Source organism: Peromyscus californicus, unplaced genomic scaffold (genome assembly GCF_007827085.1).
Source record: "Peromyscus californicus insignis strain IS unplaced genomic scaffold, ASM782708v3 Scaffold_19__1_contigs__length_69161282, whole genome shotgun sequence".
Lineage (NCBI taxonomy): Eukaryota > Metazoa > Chordata > Mammalia > Rodentia > Cricetidae > Peromyscus > Peromyscus californicus.
The window spans coordinates 61,738,975-61,763,079 of NW_026294491.1; the positions used below are offsets into that span (position 1 = coordinate 61,738,975).

The window sequence follows — 24,105 nt, forward strand, 5'->3', positions numbered from 1 at the left end:
TCTGCCTCCAGAGTCCTGGGATTGCAGGCATGTGCACACCATGAGGTGTGCAGGGAATTAATGAGGTGCAGGGAATTAAACTCTATCAACAGAGTCACACCCCCAGCATGTAGTCTTATTCGATTTTTTTAAGATTTTACTTTTATTTCATTATATATGAGTGTTTTGACTGTAAGTATATCTGTATACCACATGCATGCAGTGTTTGCACAGGTCAGAAGGGGGCATCAGATCCCTTGGGATGACAGGAGTCTGATCACAGATGGTTGTGAGCCATCATGTGGGTGCTGGGAATGAAACCCAGGTCCTCTGGAGGAGCAGTCAGTCTCTTAACCACGGAGAACTCTTCTTCTTCTTCTTCTTCTTCTTCTTCTTCTTCTTCTTCTTCTTCTTCTTCTTCTTCTTCTTCTTCTTCTTTTTTAGGCAGGGTGTCTCTGTGTAACAGTCCTGGCTGTCCTGGAACTTGCTCTGTAAACTAGGCTGGTCTTGAACTCACAGACATCTGCCTGCCTCTGCCTCCAAGTACTGGAATTAAAGGCGTGTGCCACTGGTGCCCAACATCCTTTTTCCTCTTTTTAAAAAACACTTTCTGGGCTGGAGAGATGGCTCAGCGGTTAGGAGCACTGGCTGTTCTTTCAGAGGCCCCAGGTTCAATTCCCAGCAACCACATGGCAGCTCACAACCATCTGTAGAGAGATCTGATGCCTTTTCTGGCCTGCAAGCATACATGCAGGCAGAACACTGTATACATAATAAATAAATAAAACTTTAAAAAATAATTTACTCTGTGTGGGGGGGCATGTGTCTGTGGAGACCAGACTACAACTTAGGGAGTCAGTTCTGTACTAGGCTTCCACAGTGGAAGTCCCAGGGCTTGAACTCGGGCTGTCAGTCTGGCGGGGAGTGCCTTTGCACATGGAGCCAACTCGCTCTTGTCTTATTCCTTCAGTAAAGATGACCCATTCAGGACACAATTAAAGGTTATTTTTTAAATAGGATTTTTAAAATTATAAATAGAATCTCAAATATTAACAACTGAAAATAAATTCACACTATGAACTCTGTGTGGCCAAGGTAAGGAAATGCCCCAGGGTGCCAGAGAGCCTTGTGGAAGGTGAGTTGAAGGTATTAGGAGGCCAAATAACAGGTCGAGGGCACCGAGCAGATCTGCAGTCAGCGTTTGAGCCTCTGTGACCACAGATCTCACAGTCCGCTTTGCCTTGAAAACTGCCTGAAGTTTGGTCATATGACACAAGAAATCAAGCCTTAGACAGGGCTGAGGTTGGTCCCTGACTCAATCCCCTTAATTGACTGAGATCAAAATGTCCGGACAATATAATGGCCCAAGAGAATCTTTGTGAAGAGTATAGCTAATATAAGGCTTTGCTAGGTAAGCTTTGGAAATACTATTTATATTAATATTCCTAAAGTCCTGTAAACAACGGGACAACAGAAGGCCAGGAGTGAGCCCCAGAACCCTCAGCCTCCTCAAACGAATCAGCTTCCACCTCCACTATGAAGCCTCCCAGGTTTTCCCTCCATACCCCACGTATTTCCTTCCCAGAGCTCAGGCCTCCTGCTGTATCTTCTACCAATCAAGGAAGTCCCCATGACACACTAGGGGTGAATTTAGATCAAGTAGACTCCCTGACTCAAAAGTCCAAGGCCTCCCCACCATATATGTCCATGCTTCAGATGGACTGGAACTCTGGTCTTGATCCTTGGCTAAACTCTTGGGAAGTTGCTGACACCTTGGGACCTCCTGAGTTGGAAGTGAACCTGAGACACCCTGGTCCCTGTTGGAAGAGGGTACTCTGAGGGCAGGAAGGACAGCCCAGGAGCTTACAATGTTGCCCATAGTGCATCACCCTACATCACACAACACAGCCCTGGCTCCATGACTCCAACTTCTATGGGGTACCATCCAGCTTGCTCTTTTTCTCTTATATGATTCAGTTCTGGGACTGAACCTAGGCCTCACGCATGACAGCGAGGCAAATGCTCTACCCCTGAGCTATACCCATAGTCCGTCCTCTTTTTACCCTTGACTTGGATTCCCCTGTCTCAGCCTCCTGGCTAGCTGGAGCTACAGGCCTACACCACCAGATCAAGGATGCTTTTACTTCTCTATGCTTCCTAGAAGGACAGCTGGCCCTGCTGACACTCCATTTGGAGGAGGACATGAGGCCTCAGAACCAGGTGGCCATGGATCCCAACATCATTGTAGAGGCTCAGCTGGTACCAGGGGATGGCTCAGTGGCAGCCAAAGAGGGAGGCAAGAGGGACTTACCTGTGGGCAGAGTCTGACCCCTGAGAGCCAGGAAAAGCAGCAACCATGTCCTAGCCATGGCCCACTCGAGAAGAGGCATGATCCAGCTTCAGCCCTGAGGTGTGAGCTGGGAGAGGAGGTTCCCTAGACTCCCTCCCAGGCCACAGGCCCAGCTGCAGCCCTGAGGTGTGGGCTGGGGGAGGCGGCTCCCCAGACTCCCTCCCAGGCCTCAGGCCCAGCTGTACCTCAGCTGCTCTGCCACGAGCTGAGCCGTTTCTCTCCCCCTAGTTCTCAGACCTCTCCGGGGAGGAGGGGTGTCAGGCACTTCAGGTGGCACTCCCATCCCAGGAGCTGGGTGCCCACCCAAGGTGCATGGCGGGACCTCCACATACAGCTCTTCATGTCATCCTCCAGCTGCTTCACCTCACAGACAAGGCAACTGAGCCTCAGGGAGACTGAGCGGCCTGCCCAAGGTCACAGCTGGCAGAGCCAAGGTTGAACTTTTTTATTATTTTTTTTTTTACTTTATGTGTGTGGGTATTTTGCCTGTATAGATGTCTATGTGCCAGTATGTACCTGATGCCCAAGGGGGACAGAGACTGGCAGATCTCTGTGAGTTTGAGTACAAGGTGAGTTCCAGGACAGCCAGGGCTACACAGAGCGATCCTGACTCTCTCTCTCTCTCTCTCTCTCTCTCTCTCTCTCTCTCTCACACACACACACACACACACACACACACACACACACACACACACACACATACATACATACACACACACACACACACACACACACACACACACACACACACTGTTTTTAATTATGTCTATGTGTGTGTCTAAGGCATTGGATCTCTGGAGCTGCAGTTACAGAGGATTGGGAGTCACCTGACGTAGGTGCTGGGAACCAAACTCAGGTCCTCTGCAAGAGCAGTATGTGCTCTTAACCGCTGAGCCATCTCTCCTGCCACCATTCTTGTTCTGTTGAGGTAGGGTCTCATGTAGTCTAGATGGCCTTGAGTTTGCTATGTAGCCAAGGATGGTCCTCCTGCCTCCACCTCCCAAGTGCTGGGTTATTTCTCTAATATGTTTATTCATTCTTTGGCAACCCCACACCTGGATCCGCCCCTAGTTCTCCCTTCCCTCTCCCCTGCACAGCCCCAGCTCTCCTCCTATAAGCATTATGACTTCTCTCTTTTGTTCTAACCCGGAGGCCGGTTAGTGGCTGGACCGCTGACTGATCTTGTCAGAACTGCGTGCAAGTTGGCACAGCTGCAGTGAGTTCATGAGCACCAAAGCCATCTTCTGTCTAGAAGAGAGGGTTTCCCAGCGCTCCTCCCCATGCTGTGGTTCTTACTCTTCCCAGCTCCTTCTCCACATGATGTTTCTTCAACCTGGTGAGGGGTGGGGTGGTGATGATGGAGATGTCCCATTTGGAGCTGAGCACTCAACAGTTGCTCATCTGGACCAGCCCTGAGTCCTCTGCAGTAGCTGCTGCCCCTGCAGAAGAAACGTCTCTGGCCAAGGTTGCAGGCAGCACTGTATTGTTTTGTTTTTGAGACAGGGTTTCACTGTGTAGCCTTGGCTGGCCTGGAGCTCCGTAGACCAGGCCAGCCTTGAACTCACAGAGATCTACCTGCCTCTGCCTGCCGAGTGCTGGGATTAAATGCATGCAGCCCCATGCCTGGCTGTATTACTTTTTGACATGGGGTCTTTCTGTGTTGCCCCCGATGGCCTCATAGAGTCTGAGCAGGAGGCTGGTAAAGTGCTTGCCTGCCATGCGTGAAGCCCTAGTCGGCCCCGTGGTTGGGATGAATCTCTCCCACCCACACCCCACAGCCACTTGGTCCCAAGTAAACACACAGAGGCTTATATTACTTGCAAACTGTATGGCATATGGGTCAGGATTCTTGCTAGCTAGCTCTTATAACTTAACCCATTTCTACGAATCTATATGTTGCCACGTGGCCGTGGCGTTATGGGTCTGCTGACATCTTGTTGCTCATTGGGTGGCGGGCTGGAGTCTCCTCTCACTCTCGTTTCTTCTCTTCAGTTCAAATGTCCCACCTAACCTTATTCTGCCTCACCATTGGCCAAACAGCTTTATTAATCAACCAATCAGGGCAACACATATTCACAAAGTACAGAAAGACATCCCACAGCACCCTAGGTTTGATTCCCAACTGCATAAACCAGGTAAGGTGGTGTGCTGGTAGTCACAGCTCTGAGGTGGAGGCAGAAGCATCAGAAGTTCAAGGTACAAAGAGAATTTGAGACCAGCCTGAGATACATGAGACCCTGTCTCAAAAAACCAACAATCAAAAAACAAATTCTGGTCCTCCAGAAGAGTAGCAAATGCTCTTAGCAACTGAACCATCTCTCCAGCCTTTCTTTTTCTCTTTTGTGTTTTTGAGACAGGGTTTCAAGGTATTGCCCAAGATGGCCCCAACTCTCCACCCTCTTGCTTCAAACCGCCCAAGTGCTGGGATTACAGGCCCTTGCAGCCATGAGCAGCTGATTTCCTAGGTCTAGATGGCTATCCTAAGATGGATATCCTAAGTGGCACGAGGGATATCTAATTACAGTGTGGTGGGGTATTCACCAAAGAAGACTGCTCGGACATGGGTTTAAGCCAATAGAAAGTCTTTATTAGCCGTCCAGCGCTTATACTGAGTGTTGGGGATCCCAGTGTAATGGTGAGTCTTTCTTAGGGTGAGCTTTTAAGCACAAAAAAACATGTTCTGGGTTGACATACTTCAGTTAACAAGCACAACTAGCCAGAAAAGGAACTACAGAAGCCAAAAAGCAAGGTTAGTCCATTGGAGACTTTCCCAGAACTGTGGACTTGGACGGAGTAGGCCTTTGTTTTCATTTGGCAGGTGCTGCTGTCTACATGCTGAATTTACCATGGCTCTTCCATCATGGAGACCTCAGCTGTCTAAGGTCTGGGGACCGAAGGGCTGGGGACCTAAGGGCTGGGGACCGAAGGGCTGGGGACCTAAGGGCTGGGGACCTAAGGGTTGGCGCCGTTAGAATGATTTTGTTGCATTTTCCTAATGGTTGGTAACATGGAGCATAAAGGTCTTATCTATTTAGAAAAGGTCTTTTGTCGGGATGTGGTGGCACACGCCTTTAATCCCAGCAATCAGGAGGCAGAGGCAGGCAGATCTCTGTGAGTTCAAGGCCAGCCTGGTCTACAGAGCGAATTCCAGGACAGCCAGGGCTGTTACACAGAGAAACCCTGTATTAAAAAAAAAAAAAAAAGAAAGAAAGAAAAGAAAGGAGGAGAATGAGAAAAGAAGAGAAAAGGTTCCCACGCCAGCCACGGACTCTGATCCACGGGCTACCACCTCCAGAATGCTGGCATGCCTGCCCACTTTTTTCAAATCTGTAGTTTTTTTTTTTTTTTTTTTTTGTTTTTTTTTTTTAGGGACCAGTAAATGGATTTTAAACCTAGAAAGCCCTCCCCGGCTAGAGAATTGATATCTTCTCAATTCTGCTTTCCACTGGAGCTGAGCACAGGGTGGGAGTTTGTGCTACCCCAGTATGCCAGAGGGTTCCAGGCCAGTCATGACTGCAGCCTGAGACCCTGCCTCAAAAAACAAAAGGAAAACGAAAACAAAAACAACTGTCTTTATTTGAGAGCGCTAAGTTCAGTCTCACCCACTCCACCTTCTCTCCGATAGGAGATAATTTTGGCTTGTGTAAAGCACACAGGTTTTGCAAAAAACTAATTAGTAACCCCAAATTACTCGCAGAATAGCACCTCCCGACTCTTGAAGGCTCCTTATTGCACGCTGGTGTCTGTTCTGTGCAGAGTCTTACTTCTTCCTCCCCTTTCCTCTTGTGCCAGCCTCACCCGCCGTGTGCCATTGTGCCGCAAGGGCAGTTGTAATGGCCGCTTGCCTGCCCTCTCCTGGGCCTGCGCAGGTGCTGGCCTTGGGTGCGGCGGGTTCCACCGCGTTCCCAGGCCCTGCTGTGCCCAGGTGCAGCCGTGGTGGCTTCCCCCCTGGGAGGATGGGTGGCAGGTGTCCCTAACGACTCTGCCTCTGCGTTCTCCAGCCTGGGGAGAGTGCTGCCCTGGCCCTGCGACCACAGTGCACATGGGAGAGGCCCCTGGGGACGCCTTCAGGGGACAGAAAGGTGGGCTGGTTTGGCGACCCCCTGCCCGGCCCCAGCTGCCGCCTCCCTCTTGGACTGGCTTCCCCTGCCTGTCGTCCTCACATCTGTTTTCTCTCTCCTGAGGCCCCAGCTCTCCCTGGCCCCAAAGTCTCGCTGCTCTCAAGATCTTCGCCCAGGGCACACCAGCATAAGCCTGTCACTTGCAGGTTGGCAATGAGACCCAGACAGCTGACAACCCCTGCCCAGGGCCTTAACTGCCTGTTTCCAGCTGAGGAACCCAGGCTGAGGAAAACCAAGCTACATCCCCGAGGGTATTTATTCTAGCAAGCCATGAAGGTGCTCAGGTGTGCTAGGCAGACCCTCTACCTGTCTTTGGCTTCTACATGGCCAGGATGACGTTAACTTTGTTCAGACCAGGGAGTCCAGTGCTGCTGACCTGCCTGGTGACTCATCTTCAGAGCAAGGCCAGGATGCTGATAGCCTGCCCCTTCCCTCTTCTTTTGTGTGATGTATATTGCCTATGTACGCATATGACGAATGTGTGTACATGTGTGCACATACGTATGTGAGTGAGGGTTCCTGCTTGCACAGAACATATATGGAGTCAGGAGACAACTCCAGATGTCTACCCTTGCCTTCTACCTTGTTTGAGACAGGGTCTCTCTTTTGTTGCTCCAAGATGGCTCCACAAACTTCCGTGATTCGCCTGTTTCCACCTCCCATCTTGCCTAGGGTCACCAGGAATCTGGACACATGCTGCCACACCCAACTTTTAGGAGGATCCTAGGGATTCAAACTCAGTCCTCATGCTTGCTGGGCAGATGCTTTACCTCTGAGCCATCTCTTCAGGCTCCTTCCTCCCCCTCCTCCCTTCCTCCCTCCATCAACCCCCCTTGAGACATCTTGCAATGTAGCCCAGGCTGGCCTTAGACTACTATTCTCCTGCCTCAACCTAGGATCACAAGCATGAGCCGCCACATGTGGCTCACCCCTACATTTCTTGATGACTTAGTCAGGGGAATGTTTTCTGGACTCTTCCGATGTGTGGCTAGGACTAAAGTCCACCCAGTCCACCATTCTCATCGCCAAAAAATTCTGATTCCAGATCCAGGGTGCCAGGGCAGTTCTAGCATTTCAAGCTTCTTAACTGTGGGCTGCTATTAAATCTTTACGGCTTTAATTAACCAAACAACAGACTACTAGCGCCCTTCCCAGGTGCTGAGCCAAACATATCAAATCCCAAATCTTGGCTGGGCATCCATGAAATGAACTTGGATAACCTAGCATTCCAAGGGTCCTGTGTTCTCCACCCTCCCTCCTCCTCCTCCTCCTCCCTGGGAGACAGGGTCTCATGGAGCCCAGGCTGCCCTGTAACTTGAACTTCTGACCCTCCTGCCTCCATCTCCCAAGCGCTAGAATTACAGGAAGACACTGCTGTGCCTGGTTTAGGTGGTGTTGGGAGTGGAACTCGGCTTCATGCACACTAATGCTCTATCAAGTCCACTACAGCTCCATCTGAGTTTGTCTGTGTGTGTGTGTGTGTGTGTGCATTTATGTGTGTATATGTGTGTATGTATGTGTGTATGTGTGCATGTATATGTGTGTATGTATGTGTGCATATACATATGACAACACATGTGTGGAAGCCAGAGGACAACTTATACCCAGAGTTAGTTCTTACTTTCCACATTGTTGGAGTAGGGTCTCGTTTTTTTGTCACTGTGCAACATATCTATCTAGATCTAGGACACAGATGTAGCTATGTGGATACAGACATGTGAAGTCTCTGACCCATCTCAGAGTCCCTCCCTCACTGACTTACCTTTCTTACTTTTGCAAATGAGATCTGGGAGGCCAGGTGTGGGAGTTCATGCCAGCATCCCAGGACTGGAGACTTAGGTGGGAGGTTGGCAAGTTCAAGGCATCCTGGGCTATAAAATGAGCTCCTCTAAAAAGAAGGGGGGTGGGCGGCTCCTGGAAGGGCTGAGCATTTAATCAGAACTGGAACTTGGTGAACTTGGTGATCTTACAGTGACATCTCAAGGCCAGCCTTCAGCCAGGGTGCCATTCCCAGCTGCCATCAAGATGCTCCGGGTGCATCCTCACATGACGACAGATGTTGGGGACCCCTTGTGCGTCTCCCATGAACACCAGAACAAGCAGCTTGGCCATGCAGAACCAGTCCCATCACCTGTCCCCTCTTTCCTTACAAAGAATGAGATCATCAGTCACATGCTTGTCCCCTTCTGAAACGTGGGAGGTCCAACCCTAACCCCCCACCCCCCATGCCCTGTCTCAGGTCTGCCCTGGAGGAACCACGTCTAGTGTTGGTGAGGAAAGACATGAAAGTGACACAAGACACTGGAAAACCTAAGGAGGTTTTAGCAGAGTCCACTGACAGATGTGACAGATGTGGACAAGGACAAGGGAATTCCCAGAGGCAGTGTACACATGAGGGAGTCATGTGTGCATTGGGAACAGTGTCAGGGCCCTCGAATCAGAGCAGTGTGGAGGGGCTGCCGCCAATGTGATCCTCCTGAAAGGGGGGAAACAAAGAAACGTGTTGCTGGCCTTCTCTTCCTCCTGCTGCTCTCTCCCACCTCCTTGTCAGACCCCAAAGCCAGAAGCCAAGGGAGCTTACTGAACCAAGTGAGGGTGTTAGGTCCAAGAAGTTAGGTGAAGTAGGACAGAAAGAGGGCCTGTAGGGGCCACAGGAGAGATCACTGAGGATCCTTAATAATGACTCTCAGGGCTGGAAAGATGGCTCAGTGGATAAAAGCATTGGCTGTTCTTCCAGAAGACCAGAGTTCAAGTCCCAGCACCCACAGGATGGCTAACAACCAAGGACTCTGTCGCCCTCTTCTGGCTTTTGAGGGCACTGCATACATGTGGTGCACAGACAGATGCACATAAAACGAAAATAAAGGGAAAAATTAAAAAGATAATGGCCTCATCAAGCAGCCCTTGGGATCCTAGCTAACCAGCAGGGGTATCTTGGAAACAGGGCAATTGGGTGACAGAAAGCCTGCAGCTGAGATAAATAAAAGAATTGGCCCCAAAGTTTCACAGTGCCCAGGTGGGACCAAATACACTTGAAAGTCTCCATCATTCACAGACTCTTTATTTCACCTGGCAGGTAACATGGACATCACATCATCATGTGCCACACCATGTTATTTATGTGAAAACTACATGTAGAGGATGTTGTCATAAGCCCTTACTCCCATGACTTTTGTCCCTGGCAGGCTGTGGTGTCTCCAGGCCAGCGACCTGTAGGCCAGCCCTTGGCATTGAGCACAGGCTATCCATCAAGGTTTTGTGTCAACTTGACACAAACTAGAGTCGTCAGAGGAAGGAGCCTCAGCTGAGGAAATGCCTCCATGAGATCCAACTATAAGGCATTTTCTCAGTTATTGATCAATAGGGGAGGGCCCAGCCCATGGTGGGTGGTGCCATCCCTGGACAGGTGGCCCTGGGTTCTATAAGAAAGCAGGCTGAGCCGGGCGGTGGTGGCGCACGCCTTTAATCCCAGCACTCAGGAGGCAGAGCCAGGCGGATCTCTGTGAGTTCGAGGCCAGCCTGGGCTACCAAGTGAGTTCCAGGACAGGCACCAAAACTGCACAGAGAAACCCTGTCTCGAAAAACCAAAAAAAAAAAAAAAAAAAGAAAGCAGGCTGAGCAAGCCATGGGGAGCAAGCCAGTAAGCAGCTCTTCCCATGGCCTCTGCATCAGCTCCTGCCTCCAGGATCCTGCCCTGTTTGAGTTCCTGCCCTGACTTCCTTCAGTGATGAACAGCAATGTGGAAGTGTAAGCTGAACAAACCTGTGTCTTGGTCATGTTGTTTGGTCAGAGTGATAGAAACCCTAAGACACAGGGGCTCCCCAGAGCAAACAGAAAGAGACTAGCCATACCAGCACACTCTAGGTTTGATTGAGAGGTTCTACTTCATTAAATAAGGTGGAAGAATGATCTAGAATGATTCCTGATATCTACCTCCATATGCATGTACACTGTGTGTCCTCACCCCCACCCCACATTAAAAAAAAAAATCAAGACTATATCGTGAGTTCAAGGCCAGCCTTGGCTACATCGACCTTGAAAACCCACGGACCGGGGATAAAGTTGTGGTCCTACCTGCTGCGCCATCTCACTCCCTTTTTTGTTTTTCACTTAGTGAGTTTTTAAATTACACCAATTACGCATTACTTACTGATTTCTGGGGTGTGCCAGATTAAGCTGTTTACTGTTATTTATTTACCTCTTTCAGTATGTAGCCCAGGCTGGCTCCACGGCCCTAGCATACGGTATTACAGGCATGGGTCACTGCATTCTGTTCAGGCTAGCTTTGACAACTTCAGAAACCTGAACATCGGAGCCAGGAGGTATAGCTCAGCAGACACTGTGGGAGATGGCGAGAGTCCTTGACTCAAAACCAAAACAGGCAACAAAACACACCCCAACAGCGGCAAGAACAAACCAACCCTGCGATGTGGTGCTTAGTGCACAGTTAACAAGAGAGGTGTGGAGAGAGAGCTCGAGCTCGGGAGCAGCAGACAGAATCACAGCCTGGACCACAGAGCGAGGCCCGGCCTCAAAAACAAAGACGACTCAGCGGGTCCTGCTGCTGCCTGTGCGCGCGGCTGCACGTGAAGAAGGGAAGCGTTTTTGCAGCTCTGCTTCCGCACACTTGTCCCAGAGGGCATGAAACTTTACTTTTTGACTCGTCCATCACTTTTTTTTTCTTTTATAATTTCTTCTAAGCACATCCCACATTGTGGGATGAGAGCTGGGGGTTAACCGAGCCTGCAGCTTCAGCAGGAACAGCTCGTGTTCTGGAGGTCAACCCGGGCTAGACCGTTTGGTACGGTCTGAGGTTCCCCCTCCCCTTCCCGCGAAGGTGGTTGCTCCCACACGGCCCGGAAGTGCTCGCGACGGGTCCCGGGGGTGGACTGGTGGCGGGACATGGAGGTGCGGGGCCGTGTGGACAGTCCGAGCGGAGCACTGGCGTCTGCCGAGCCGGTTCCGGCTTCGGTGACCCTGGCGCAGCTCCTGCAGCTGGTCCAGAAGGGCCAGGAGCTCCCGGGTCTGGAGAAACGCCACATCACTGCGATCCACGGCGAACCCACGGCGTCGCTGCTCCCGCGGAGGCCCAAGCCCTGGGAGGACGCGGGCTCGGCCGCATCGGCCCGCACCGCCGCCCTAGACGCGCGCACGCAGTCCCTGACCGTCGGGGAGCCGGCCTGGGTCAGCCCAGCGGCCCAGCTCGGCCGAGGCCCGGCAGATGCCTGAGCTCGAGGGCTTTTACCGCCGAGATCCGGAGGGCGGGACTGGGTCCTGCAAGAACCTGAGAGTCTGGACAGCTGCCACCCTTACGCATCTTTCTGCATCTGCGCTGACCTGTCTCAACCGGACCCAGTCTTCCCGGGAGACTCAACGTTGCCCAGGAATTTTGGGTTTGGACGCTGAATTTCAACTGCATACCGTGTTCTAGTCCGTCCGTGTAATTGAAAAAGCCTGTTTTACCACCTTCAGTCTGTTTCACTTGTCACAGTAACCTCCTGGGCCACCTTCTAATGATACTGATAAAGTAAACCCGAGAACCAAGTCATTTCTAATTTTGCAGTCGTTTGGGTTTGATGATAGAACTCGGTTCTGGAATGATGCAGCAAGTGAAATCCTTATTTTTGAGACAGATTTTCTCTGTAGCTCTGGCCTTCTCTGAGGGCCAGGATTAACAGTGTGCCACTACCGCCTGGCCCGTTTCATTAAAAGCTGAGCGGCAGTAAAACCCGAGAAATCCTGGCTCTTGGAACCAACTCCTCCCACGATGCAGGTCCCAGAACCAAGCTGTAGCTTGGCAGCAGGTGCCTCACTCCGGAGCCGTCTCCACAGCTGGAACAGGAGTGCTGGGAATTACAGCACCGATGCTCAGACTAGTGTAACAGAGTGCTCGGCGCCAGATGGGGGCTGGGGTGGGCTGAACAGGTCAGTCACTGAGCTATGCTTGGGCTCCCTGAAATCTTGTTTAAGACCCGGTCTCTCTACATACCCCTGCCTGGCCTTGAACTCAAGAGATCTCCGGCCTCTGCCTGCTGAGTGCTGGGGTTAAGGGCGTGCACCACCACACCAGGCTCCCAAGCAGTCTTTCCAAGAGGTCCAGTGGCTCACTGCACTCTCTAAGAGAGACCCAAATGGTATGGTAGCAGCCATGTAGTTTAGTGACTAAAACAGACTGGGCAATTTAGAGTCCTACAACTTGCTTGGGAGGTGTTAAGTCATGGTAAGTTAGAGGGGATCATCACGTGGGTTTTTTTTTTGTTTTTTTGTGAGACAGGATTTCTCTGTGTAGCCCAGGCTGGCCTCCAGCTCACAGAGATCCGCCTGCCTCTCTCTGCCTGGATTAAAGGCGTGCTCCACCACTGCCCAGTCACTTGAGGCAGTCTCACTACATAACCCTGGCTGGCCTGAAACTTGTGTGTGAATCAAGGTAGCCTTGAACTCATGAAGATCCATCTACTTGGCAAGCACAATCACCCAAGGCTCTAAATACACTTTAGCTCTGGGGTTGGAGACATCTGTTAAAGGCCCTCGCTGCTTTTGCAGAGGACCTGGAGTCGCTTCCAGCACCTTTGAGCTTTCATTTGGCCCTTAACTCCAGCTCTAGGGCACCACACATTTTCTGGCTGCTCTGGGCCGCACTCATGGTATATACTCACACACAATACATCTAAAAATAAACTTTTACTTACAATTACTTTCAAACTTGTTTTAAATTCTGAGCAAGCAGACACCTTGGAAGATAGTAGCTCCACTTTTCAGGCCAGAAAAGGAAGCCATGCCCCTTACCTTAGATCAAGGGCCTCCTACATATTAGGGAAGCACTCTGACAACCCCTAGGGGTCCCTCATTTAGCATGGTACCCACAACAAGGCATTTTTGGTTACCTCATCTCCCAATGCTCTACAACAGCAGTTACTGACCTCTGGAAGATTCTGGAATCCACTCACCTTGTAACCAGTATGTTCTGAGGCACTGTTAAATTTTTCTTTCCTTTTCCCCCTTGAGAAAGGGTCTCACTATGTATCCCTAGCTGTCCTGGAACTTGCTCTGTACACCAGGCTGGGAATGAATTCAGAAATCTGCCTATCTCTGCCTCCCAAGTGCTGGAATTAATGGCATGTGCTACCAGCACCCAGCTCTGGCTCTTGTCATTATTTCTAACAAGTTTCACAGTGAGCCAAGGTTACAGGAAATCTCAAGGGAATAGTTAAGAAAGTGGACCCCTGGTATGTGTTTTTGAGACAGGTTTCTCTGTGTAGTTTTGGTGCCTGTCCTGGATCTCACTCTGTAGACTAGAATGGCTTCGAACTCAGATCCGCTTGTCTCTGCCCCCCAGTGCTGGGATTAAAGGCGTGCACCATACTGGTGTGGGTTTTAAGGAAAGGCTGATAGGGGAATTTCCAAGGCCATCCTGAAAGCCAGGGTGAAATTTAATGGGCAATTCCCGGATACATTTTTTGTTTGAGCCGTTTCTGTGTGTGGCCCTGGGTGTCCTGAACTCTACAGCAGGACTCAGGATCTCTGCTGCCTCCGTCTCCCAAGCACTGGGACTAAAGGGGTGTAACACAAGGCCCAGTTTATCACTAGGGAACAACCAAGACTAAACTTCTAGTCTCTTCTAGCACAGAATGCTAGATCAATGCTCATAAAAGCAGGCTGTCCTCACGTGAGAGGCACGGGGTCCAAGAGGGTGTGTGTCAGCACCATGGAGTTCTGAGCACAGTGGGAGTGTGTGTATGGTTATGAGGCATGTGTCTTCCTAGCGTAGACAACCCCCATCTTAAACAGCAGGTCAGGGTTCAAACGGCACCACACCGACTCAGGACAGGCAAGCCTGACCAAAGCGGACACTGACGTCACACCATGACCTCACAGCACAAGACCGCACGCCGCTTTCGTCACTTCCTAACCACATTTCATGTCTGAGGAGTAAGCTCCCAGGCTGGGGGTGCACACACCTGTAATCTCAGCACCTAGGAGGATGAGTCAGGAGGATTGCTATGGAGTTTAAAGCCAGCCAGGATTGTACACAGTAAGACCCTGTCCTAAACAAACAATAAATTAAAAAGTAAAAACCAAGCCTCTTTCTTGCAAACTCAGGTATGCCCCTGGTCTGGTCCACTGCTTTAGTCTTGAAGCGGTGGGAAGGACGTTTGGGCTATGTGCCCACCCAACATAAGACACCAAGACATCAGGCAGGACGAAGCAGGGCAGCCACTTTCCATGGAACTGGGCTGTGCTGAGGTTCACAATGCTCGGACCCCGCTGTCTTTCTCCTGGCCTCTTCCTTCCAGTGTGTGAAGGCAGAAATCATCTTCTCTGAAGATACTTGGTCATCTGAGATACAAAAGCACTCTTCCAGTGCACCGCGCTTTTGGAACTCCTAAGGGAGGAAAACAGCTGCATCATCAACACAACCTGGACTGAGAGCAAGGACAGCAGTGACACAAGTACCCCAGGGTGAGGTCCTCTCATCACCACAGCCAACTAGTCCTCAAATTCTTTCTCAAAGTAGTTTTTGATGGGATTCCTCCTCCACTGCAGGCTAAATGTCCACAGCAACACAGATGTTTTCTAGCCTGTAACCTAACAGGGACAGCCTCATCAGGTGTTGACCCTTCTCGACAGGTCAACATGCTCGTTCCCATCTTAACAGGACTCTCAAGTACCAGCACACACAGGAAGAACTCTTCTAGAAATGCTAGGGACTAAGAACTTGTATCTGTAGTTAGTTCTTGACCACTAACCATACCTCCAGCTCACAGAGGGACTTTCAATGGACAAGCATGACCCATGAAAAGTCAAGACCAGGGGCTGACAAGATGGCTTAGTAAGAAAGACGTTTTGCTACCAAGACTGAACTACTCAACTTTGATCCTTGGAACCAATATGGGAGGAGAGAACCAACCCCCACCCCAAGCTGTCCCTGACCTCCACATGAGCATTGTGCTACCCGCACACACACACGGGGGGGGGGGGGGGGGGGGGGGGGGGGGGGGGGGGAGGAAGAGGGGGGGGAAGGGAGGGAGGGGGAGAGGGGGAGAGAGGGAGGGAGAGAGAGAGAGAGAGAGAGGGAGAGCGCGCACACACACGAGCAGGTCTGCAGCACAGCCTCACCTGGTCCCAGTCTAGTTCAGCTGGCGGATGAGCTGATTGATGCGTTCACCCCGATAGCCAGGAGAACCCATCTCCTTGAGGAACCCCACTCTGTTCTTGGTAGCATGCCGGGCCACGGAGAGGTGGAAAGGGCACAAGAATGAGGAGATCTCCTGGAAATGCTTCCCCGGGAAGGCGATTTCATGGATGAGGTCTTCCAGGCAAATAACACCAAATCTCCCTGAGAAGAGAAGGGCATCGATTCCTCTGTCCATCATCTAGCCAGAATACAGGAAGTGCCCACATGGCAACTGGGACTGCAGGGCCCAATGATATGTATGCCCTGGACCCCAAACCACAGCTGCCAACACCTGGCTTTCTACCCAGCTGACCCCACAGCCGCACTCACCCAGGTGCTCCTCAATCACTGTGTTGTCTGTCAGAGCGACAGTCTTATTGTTAATCCTTGCTTGTCCACGTTTCAAGATGAGTTCCCGGACAGACTTCAGATTTGGAAATCTATGTAAGGCACAACACAGCATCCTGCATTACACTGGCCTCAGTTCTGCAGCTGGCTGAGAGGATTTAAAGGGCCCTCCCACCCCAGCTTCCCACAACCAGGGAGTGAACCACAGTCACATTTTAGCTGGATTTTCGGGAGAAATAATTGACAGGAAGGATGAAAAACTGGGGTGGATACCAGGCACAGTGGCTCGTGCCTGCCACGCTAGCACCCGAGAGGCTGAGGCCGGAGGATCCTGGGCTGCACAGTGAGTCTGAAGTGAGCTTGGGTTGTCCAGCAATACTTTGACTCAAGTAAGCTAAAAGCAAACCAACCCAGCAGCCAACAGAAAACCCCAGAGCAGCCCGAGCATACAATTAGACATTTAGATGTTTCTTTGAGACCAGGTCTTATTCTTGTAGCCTATGCTGGCCTCAAACTTGCGGCAATCCTTCTGTCTCCGTCTTTGGTGCATAGGATTCTGGGCCTGAGGCACCATACTCAGTTCTAAATTTGGTTTGAGAAAGAGTCTTACAGCACAGCCCAGGCTGACCTGGAATCTGCAGCAACCTCCCTGTCTCTGCCTTCCAAGTTCTGGGACTACAGGTGCAGGTGCGAGGCACCACTCAGCGAAGTCCACACTTCACATAAGCACTGCAGTACCCTGGCTTCGGTGTTGATCTCTCTGTCACTCATTTCACTTAGTGTGAATCTACAACTGAATACGCCCTGAAATGATTCTGTTGGGACCATCAGCAGCATCCCTGGGCCTTCTTTCCTCATACCCCAAGGTTCTCTATTTCTGGTGACTGGCCAAAGCAAAATGCCCAACACAACACCAATCTTGGAGAACAATACCCCATGTGTCTTAAACACTCAAAGTCAAGGGAATTAATTCACACGGAGAACTATACTCACCCCCAGGTCACGTAAGGCTCCACTGTGCGCAGCATTTTCACACTTTGAGGGGTGACATGGACAAAGACACCACTGAACAACTTCTTCAGGCGAAGTTTTGCTATGGTCTTCTGTACCAAGAGACTCACTCCTTCTGTCCTGAAGAGAACAGCCGTCAGTGTCTGACTCCAGTCTATGCTAGTCTGTCTGTCTGTCAATTCTGAGACACACGACTATTTACTAGATACACAGACTCCACCTTAGAGCTCAGTGTACTGAAAGGCAGATTGGAAACAGATCATTTTCCCATTATGTGGAGCAATTCCTGGATACTGAAGGACAGTCTCTGAATGGCAGACTGGCACGGCAGGAGAGTGGGCTATGGTATTAAGTGTGTCTATCTAAGGAATCACTTCAATGGGTGGGTAGTAAGAGCAAGAAACATGTTCAGATTTCTTTTTGACTGTTGCCTCTAGGGCAGACCTGAGGCTGACCTCAGAAGCAGGGAAATCCAAATCCAGGAAAGAGATTATGGGCAGTGGCAGGAAGGTTAAAAGAGGGCAGGGCTGTAAATACTTAAATCTCAGAGGTTTTATATCAAGAAGCACACAGCTGTATTTGATGGGAACAAATACAAAATCCTGCTAAGTATGGACACTGCTTCCTAGTACTGTATATCCTGCAGTGTCAAACCCTTCACCAGGATATATGCCCCGAGCAACACTGGACCCTTCATGTCTTTTGTTTCTCTGATTCAGTGCTGGGATTAAAGGCACGTGCCACCACGCCTCGATGACTCTGTCTACTTTTGTGTCTTGTGTCAAGTTGCTGTTCCTGTTTTAGAAAGAGTATCACCGAACAATCCTGACTTCACCGAGTGTCTGCATCACAGACAGACCTTATTCCACCTGTTGTCCTAACAGCACCCCCAGCACAATTTGCTGTAGCAGGTTAGGCTTTACCTCCTATCTCCCTACACAGACATCTAAAGAGAACCCAACAGTTCACCCACCTCAGGGACTCTGAGAAGACACTGGTACCCTACCTTTCCATGCGTATAACGAAGGCCAAGGAATGTTTATCAGGTACTTCCAATGCACGAGGTTTCACTTCTAGTCGCCGGACACGCACCTTGTCACGCTGTTGCCGCCAAGAATCATGTACGAATGATTCCAGTCGCTTAAACCTGAATTCTTTTGATTTCCCCTAAGACAGAAGACAGGCATCACCATCTCTTCCACAATTAACGCAGGAGCCACGGAAAAGAAACACTTTTAGCTGCATGTGTTGGTGCACACTTTTGATCCCAACACTGGCAGTCTAGTAAAGGCAGGCGGATCTCTGTGAGGCCAGCCTGGTCGACTAAGTTCCAGGACAGAGAAACCCTGCTCCCCTGCCTCCACCAAAAAAAAAAAAAAAGAAAGAAATACTTTCACCATTACATAAGGAAACACGAGGAACCCAAGTAAAGGTAGAGCTAAGAAAATTTAGATATTACGAAGAAAAGCTTGTGGTAAACTAGTTTATATGTTGTTAACAATTACTTTGTTTATGATACCCAACAATGTTTTAGGGATCATTAAATACAATAGGTCTTTCTTCTGTCCTCAAAAACTTTGTATATACTTTGTGCACAGTCCACATATGCACATCATTCTAAATAGAATAAACATTAAAAATTGTTGGATACTTTTGGTTTGAGACAGGTTCTCTGATCTGCTAGTCTGAGGCCAGACTGGTCACATGGATTTCCAAATCAGCCAGAGATACACAGAGAGGCCCTGCCTAAGGAAAAAAAAAAATATTTTTTCCTGCCAAATTTGGTCTTTCACCACTTAATTTGAATTCAGAAAGTCTTCACTTTTCCCTTAAATACTATTCCAGCATTTTGCTCACAGAAAGATGTTAGGTTAATCTTTGCTAAATGGAGACCTGGACTACACTGTTTAGGGGAACAACTGGGGGTTGTTCTGGGAAAGTCTGCTAACAAATCTAGTTCAACATATGCTCAATAAAATGCATCCACTCCAAAGTCCATTATCCCGCACCCCCTGCTCCCCAGAATTACCTCCCTCTTTGCCAGAAGGGCCTGCTTTGCCTGGGTTGCTTTCAGAGCCTGATACGCCTTCCTCTTTTTCAGGAGATTTTCCGGAACCAAAGGGATCTTTTTTCTCTCCCTGATAAGGAAAAATCGACATCAAGGAAAATTACGAAATGAACATTCAATGGCTTTCCAAACCAATTCAGGATCCTGTTCTTTTAGGAACATGTCAGTCTTTTCCAGATCGTCCGGAAACCAGATCGATCTTCACCGTAGACCTGTAAAGCTCATTCGTCCCGAAAGCCTTAAAAACAAGGACACCTTTGGTCCCTGGGTTCGTGCAGGTCCGGAGAGCTTCCACACCTGTAGCCTGTCACGGACACTGACAGCGAGGAAATCCTGGTAAAATCCGGAAAAGTTTGGGGCGGTTACGGATCCACCAAGGAGAATTAAAGCCAGGGTGGGGTGGGGGAGAGACTTGAAGGGAAGAGGTTGCGGATAAGGGGTAATGGGGAGGCTGTCTGATCACGACACACGTGTATGGAACTGTGAAATGCACACTTATGGCAGCCAGCGAACCCACCTCGGGCACTCCCCAGCCACTGAGTTTCCCGAACCTGAGTTTCCTCACTCGCTGTCTCAAAAGTCGCTCCAGATACCCGAACCTCGGTCGCGGCCGCTCCGCAATCCCCAGCCTACAGCATCTCAGTCCCCACCTTTGCTGAGTAATATGAGCCTTTTTCCCCTTTCCGCACCCCACAAGCACCCTGTGGTATCACCGGAGTATAGACAGACAGGATGGCATCGGATACTCAAAGCCCGTTCGAGAGCTTCAACGACCCAAACACTCACCCTTCCTCCGCCATCTTTCCGGTGCTACAGCTACTGCTCATGCGCAGTCTGACTGGGCGGGGTAGAGAGGCCCGCTCTATGGCTCCTTGATCATAGAGACGCCGCTCTCGCCCACTCTGGAGGACCCTGGCCGCCTGCGATCCCTTAGCAGCTGTGAACTTCAGAGAAATAGTCTTGGTAGCCCTGAATCCAGCCAGAAAATTCCATTTTCCTTCGCATCCCTTCCAAGCTTCCTAGAGTCTATGACATTCATCAAGATGCAGCCCTTTTCAGTTAGGCTGTAGTGTCTGGAACGCGGCCGTTTGGCTGCGAACAGGAAACGCTTCCCACAATGCACCTGCACTTCCGGTACGGACTCTCCAGGACTCCGCAGGACGGCGGGCGTGCTGAGGGGTGGTGTTTTGTCTCCACGGAGACTCGAGAGACCGACATGGTGCTCACATTCGGGTCGGATTATTTGTAGAGGCTTTGGGGGAATAAAAAGGTGGTGTCTCGGACTCTGAGCTTTTGAGCCTCCTACCTTTCTGCTCCTCGGCTCCCTCATCCATGCCCGGAGTAGGAGGACTTCCCGGGTAGCCGCTAGAGGGCTCTATGAGATTTATAGTGTTGGCACACTGAGAGCCTTCCCGTGTGTAAGTCTCGCGGAATGTACTCACGTTGGCACGTGTCTAGCACGGTGCGTTCATTGATGCTATAGTCTAGGACAATGCATTATTTGACCTCACTGGAAGCCGTCACCACAGACTTTATCCTACACCTTTGACTTACTGTTCCCTTAACTAGGTTGAGTGCTCTTTGAGGACACAAGACTTTTCTTATTTCCTCCGTGTCTCTTCTACACCACCTCACTACAGTGAGGATCTGCAAGGAATTGTTAAGTTCCTGCGGCTTGGGGCATCATTTTGGCCCACACTAAGGAACTAGCCCACTCAGAAAGCTAATGCCATCGCCAGGGGCTCATTACCAGAAGAATATCAAAGGGGAGTAACTGGCTAGAGAGGTTCAGCTGTTAGGGGACCCAGGTTTAGTTTCCAGCACCCACACGGTGGCTCCCAACCACCTATAACTATTTCCAAAGGCTCCGATGACCTCTTCTGGCATCAGGCACCAGGCACACAGCGGCACAGACATACATGCAGGCAAAACATGCATACACATGAAATGCAAATAAAAGATGCTGGGCATGTTGGCACTTGTCTTTAATGCCAGCACTCAGGAGGCTGGCGCAGGTGGGTCCCTGTGAGTCCAAGGGCAACTAGTTCTACGTAGTAAGACCTGTCTCAAAAACAAATGTGAAAGTCAAAAGGGGCAGTAACACAGTGTTGTCACGGATGGTGGCCTGAGGCTAGTCCTCTTAGTACCTTAACCATGTGTCTTTGTAAAGAGAAGACTTACCAAAGTGCAAGTCATTCAGTGGGCAAAGGTAAAGCAACAGTATTTTGTAACTTTCTGTAGATCAAAGTTAGATCCTATCATATTGACATTGTCAAGGGAAGAGGAATTCAGTGTCACCAACAACTCCCCACTAATTGAATGGGACATTTATGTTCTCAAAGCAAAGCCACCTCTCCACTGTTCTGATCCAGATACTGGTTCCTTCCAGGTTCCCTGCCCTCCCTCATCCCCACCACACTGAGCACTGACCATGTGGCTAGTACTGGGGAAGACACAACACGCTAGTGAGAATGTGGCATTGATACTTAACAGTCTTAGGAATTTTACTCTTTTTAACCTCAAAAGTTCTGCTCTTGATGTTTCAGCTGTCCTCTATTAGAGAATGATTAAATTGGGGGAGATTGAGCAACTGTAAGCAACCATATGGGTTTTCAGGTCCTGAAATCTTCTGTGGCTGTTTTTATTTTCCACTACCAGTGGTCATTCCCATGTCCTAACACTATTCCGCTCCAGTGTGAACTGCTGGCTCACTTGTCAGAGTTACATCTGCAGTCCCAACTCTACATCCATCGTCTTCCTTAGCGTGTGATCCTCCTTGTGGTCCACCTCACTGGCTTTCAAGTTTTCCTAGTTGTTTGCTGTGCTGGCTGGTTTTATGTCAATTTGACACAAGCTAGAGTCATCAGAGAGGAGGGAGCCTCAGTTGAGAAAGGCTTCTATAAGATCCAGCTGTAAGGCATTTTTAAAATTAGTGATCAGTGGGGGAGGGTCTACCCAGCCCATTGTGGGTGGTGCCACCCCTGGACTGGTGGGCCTGGGTTGTAAAGAAAGCAGGCTGAGCAAGCCATGAGGAGCAAGCCAGTAAGCAGCACCCCTCCATGGCCTCTGCATCAGCTCCTGCCTCCCAGTTCCTGTCCTGCATGAGTTCCTGCTCACACTACTTTTGATGATGACTGTTAATATGGAACCGTGAGGGAAATAAACCTTTTCCTCCCTGTGAGGGCTGTTCTTGGTTGTCAGCTTGACTGTATCTGGAATGAACTACAATCCAGAAATGGAGGGCACACCTGTGAGAGGTTTTCTGCTTGGTTTGAAGTGGATGAATCCACTTCTAGTCTGGACCTTTGAGGTAGGAAGACACACCTCTGATCCAGATCTTTTTTTGTTTTGTTTTGTTTTTTGTTTTTTTTGTTTTTGTTTTTGTTTTTGTTTTTCGAGACAGGGTTTCTCTGTGTAGCTTTGCGCCTTTCCTGGGACTCACTTGGTAGCCCAGGCTGGCCTCGAACTCACAGAGATCCGCCTGGCTCTGCCTCCCAAGTGCTGGGATTAAAGGCGTGCGCCACCACCGCCCGGCCTGATCCAGATCTTGAGGTGGGAAGACACACCTTTAATCTGGGCCACATCTTCTGCTGGAAGTCTATATAAGGACATAGAAGAAGGAAGCTTTTGCTCTTTGCCTGCTTGTCCTCACCTTGCTAGCTCATCCCTTCCTTCACTGGCATTGGCGCCTACTTCTTTGGGATTCTAGTGTATACTGAAGAACAACTGAGACATCCAGCCTTGTGGGACTGAGCAACTGCTGAATTCTTGGACTTTCCATTCACAGCTAGTCATTGCTGGATTAGTTGGACTGCAGCCTATAAGTAATTCCAATACATTCCCTTTACACATACACACACACATACACACACACACTTCAGCTGACTGGACATCTGAAGCCTTCCTCTGGCGTCTACTGGAAGAAAGCACGTGGGGGGGAGCAGGTTTTGGGGGGTGGAGGACAGACACAGGAAACTGGGAGAGGAGGCAGACAGTGGGTGACAAGTTAAGCTCAAAACAAAAGAGAAAAGCCCAAATTGTCAGGGACAAGGACAGAATCTCTAGTTAGTGGAAAAATACAGACCCCCATAAGACAGGGAACTAGATCATCTTACAGTCAGGTTGCCTAGCAACAGGACATTGAGGCAGAGCCCTTGACCCTTTCAACCTGTGGACATCCTATACAAACATCCTGTTAGCTTGCCCTACCTTATGCAGATGACAGCTTCTTGCTCCCCCGACCCTGCAGGAACTATATAAACCCTCCTGGAGAAAAAAAAGTGGCACCTTGATCAGAATCTAGACTTGGTGTATTTCCTTGTATCTCCTGTCCCTATCATTCCGTCCTTAGGGTGGTCAAAAACCCGTTGAAGGCCTGCAGGCAGGACAAATTGCCTCCAAGTTATTTCAGATTAATGGAGCATTGGCTCTTTACGATAATCTGTCCTTCAGTTACACCCCATATTATACCCCAAACACAGGGCCAGGACAAACTGTCCTGCTTAATGGGCAAAGAAACTGAGGTGGAGAGCAACTTGTGTGGCTGATTCCAAGGGAAGTGAGGCCCTGGCCTCCATTTGACTATGTTGTCCAAGGCCTTCCTGCCTGCCCAGTCACTCTGCTCCCAGGACCTTCACAGCAACATTTTCCCTAAGTGATTTAAAACAACAACAACAAAATTTGTTTTATTAGTTTTATGTGTTTTTTTTTTTTTTCTGCATGTATGTATGTGTACCACACATGTGTCTGATGCCTGCAGTGCTCAGAAGAGGGCATCAGATTCCCTGGAACTGGAGTTACAAATGGGTGTGAGCAGCCTTGTAGGCTCTGGAAATTGAACCCAAGTCCTCTGCAACAGTTCACTCTTAACCCATGAGTCATCTTTCCAGCCCTAATAATTACAATTTGTTTGTTTGTTGTTGTTTTTCAAGACAGGTGTAGTACGAATTCTAATAGGTCTTAAAAATAATAATAACCTGGAGCCAGATATCAGGGTATGCAGAAAGATCAGAGAAACAAAGGAGCAAGCCACAGCTACCTCTTACCTCAACAA

The 24,105-nt window shown here is 49.7% G+C and overlaps 3 protein-coding genes across 3 annotated transcripts in view; 1 reads left to right on the forward strand and 2 right to left on the reverse strand.

Annotated features, from left to right (window-relative positions):
• The window catches only part of Ptcra (pre T cell antigen receptor alpha), a 10,392-nt gene extending 8,023 nt beyond the window's left edge, over window positions 1-2,369 (reverse strand). Inside the window, exon 1 of the mRNA XM_052743985.1 lies at window positions 2,291-2,369. Within this exon, the coding sequence (XP_052599945.1) occupies window positions 2,291-2,369 (79 nt within the window). The remainder of the gene's footprint in view (window positions 1-2,290) is intronic.
• A 7,751-nt stretch (window positions 2,370-10,120) lies between these two features.
• Window positions 10,121-11,998, forward strand: CUNH6orf226 (chromosome unknown C6orf226 homolog). Its single transcript, XM_052745510.1, has one exon. The coding sequence runs from the start codon at window positions 11,353-11,355 to the stop codon at window positions 11,677-11,679; it is 327 nt and encodes a 108-aa protein (XP_052601470.1). The 5' UTR covers window positions 10,121-11,352; the 3' UTR covers window positions 11,680-11,998.
• A 1,114-nt stretch (window positions 11,999-13,112) lies between these two features.
• Window positions 13,113-20,171, reverse strand: Rpl7l1 (ribosomal protein L7 like 1). Its single transcript, XM_052745509.1, has 7 exons — window positions 19,839-20,171; window positions 19,014-19,122; window positions 17,991-18,151; window positions 16,967-17,104; window positions 15,956-16,065; window positions 15,568-15,787; window positions 13,113-14,833 (listed from the first exon to the last, which is right to left on the reverse strand). Exons 1-6 carry the CDS (start codon window positions 19,877-19,879, stop codon window positions 15,579-15,581), a joined length of 768 nt encoding a protein of 255 aa, XP_052601469.1. The 5' UTR covers window positions 19,880-20,171; the 3' UTR covers window positions 13,113-14,833; window positions 15,568-15,578.
• Window positions 20,172-24,105: the final 3,934 nt, after the last annotated feature.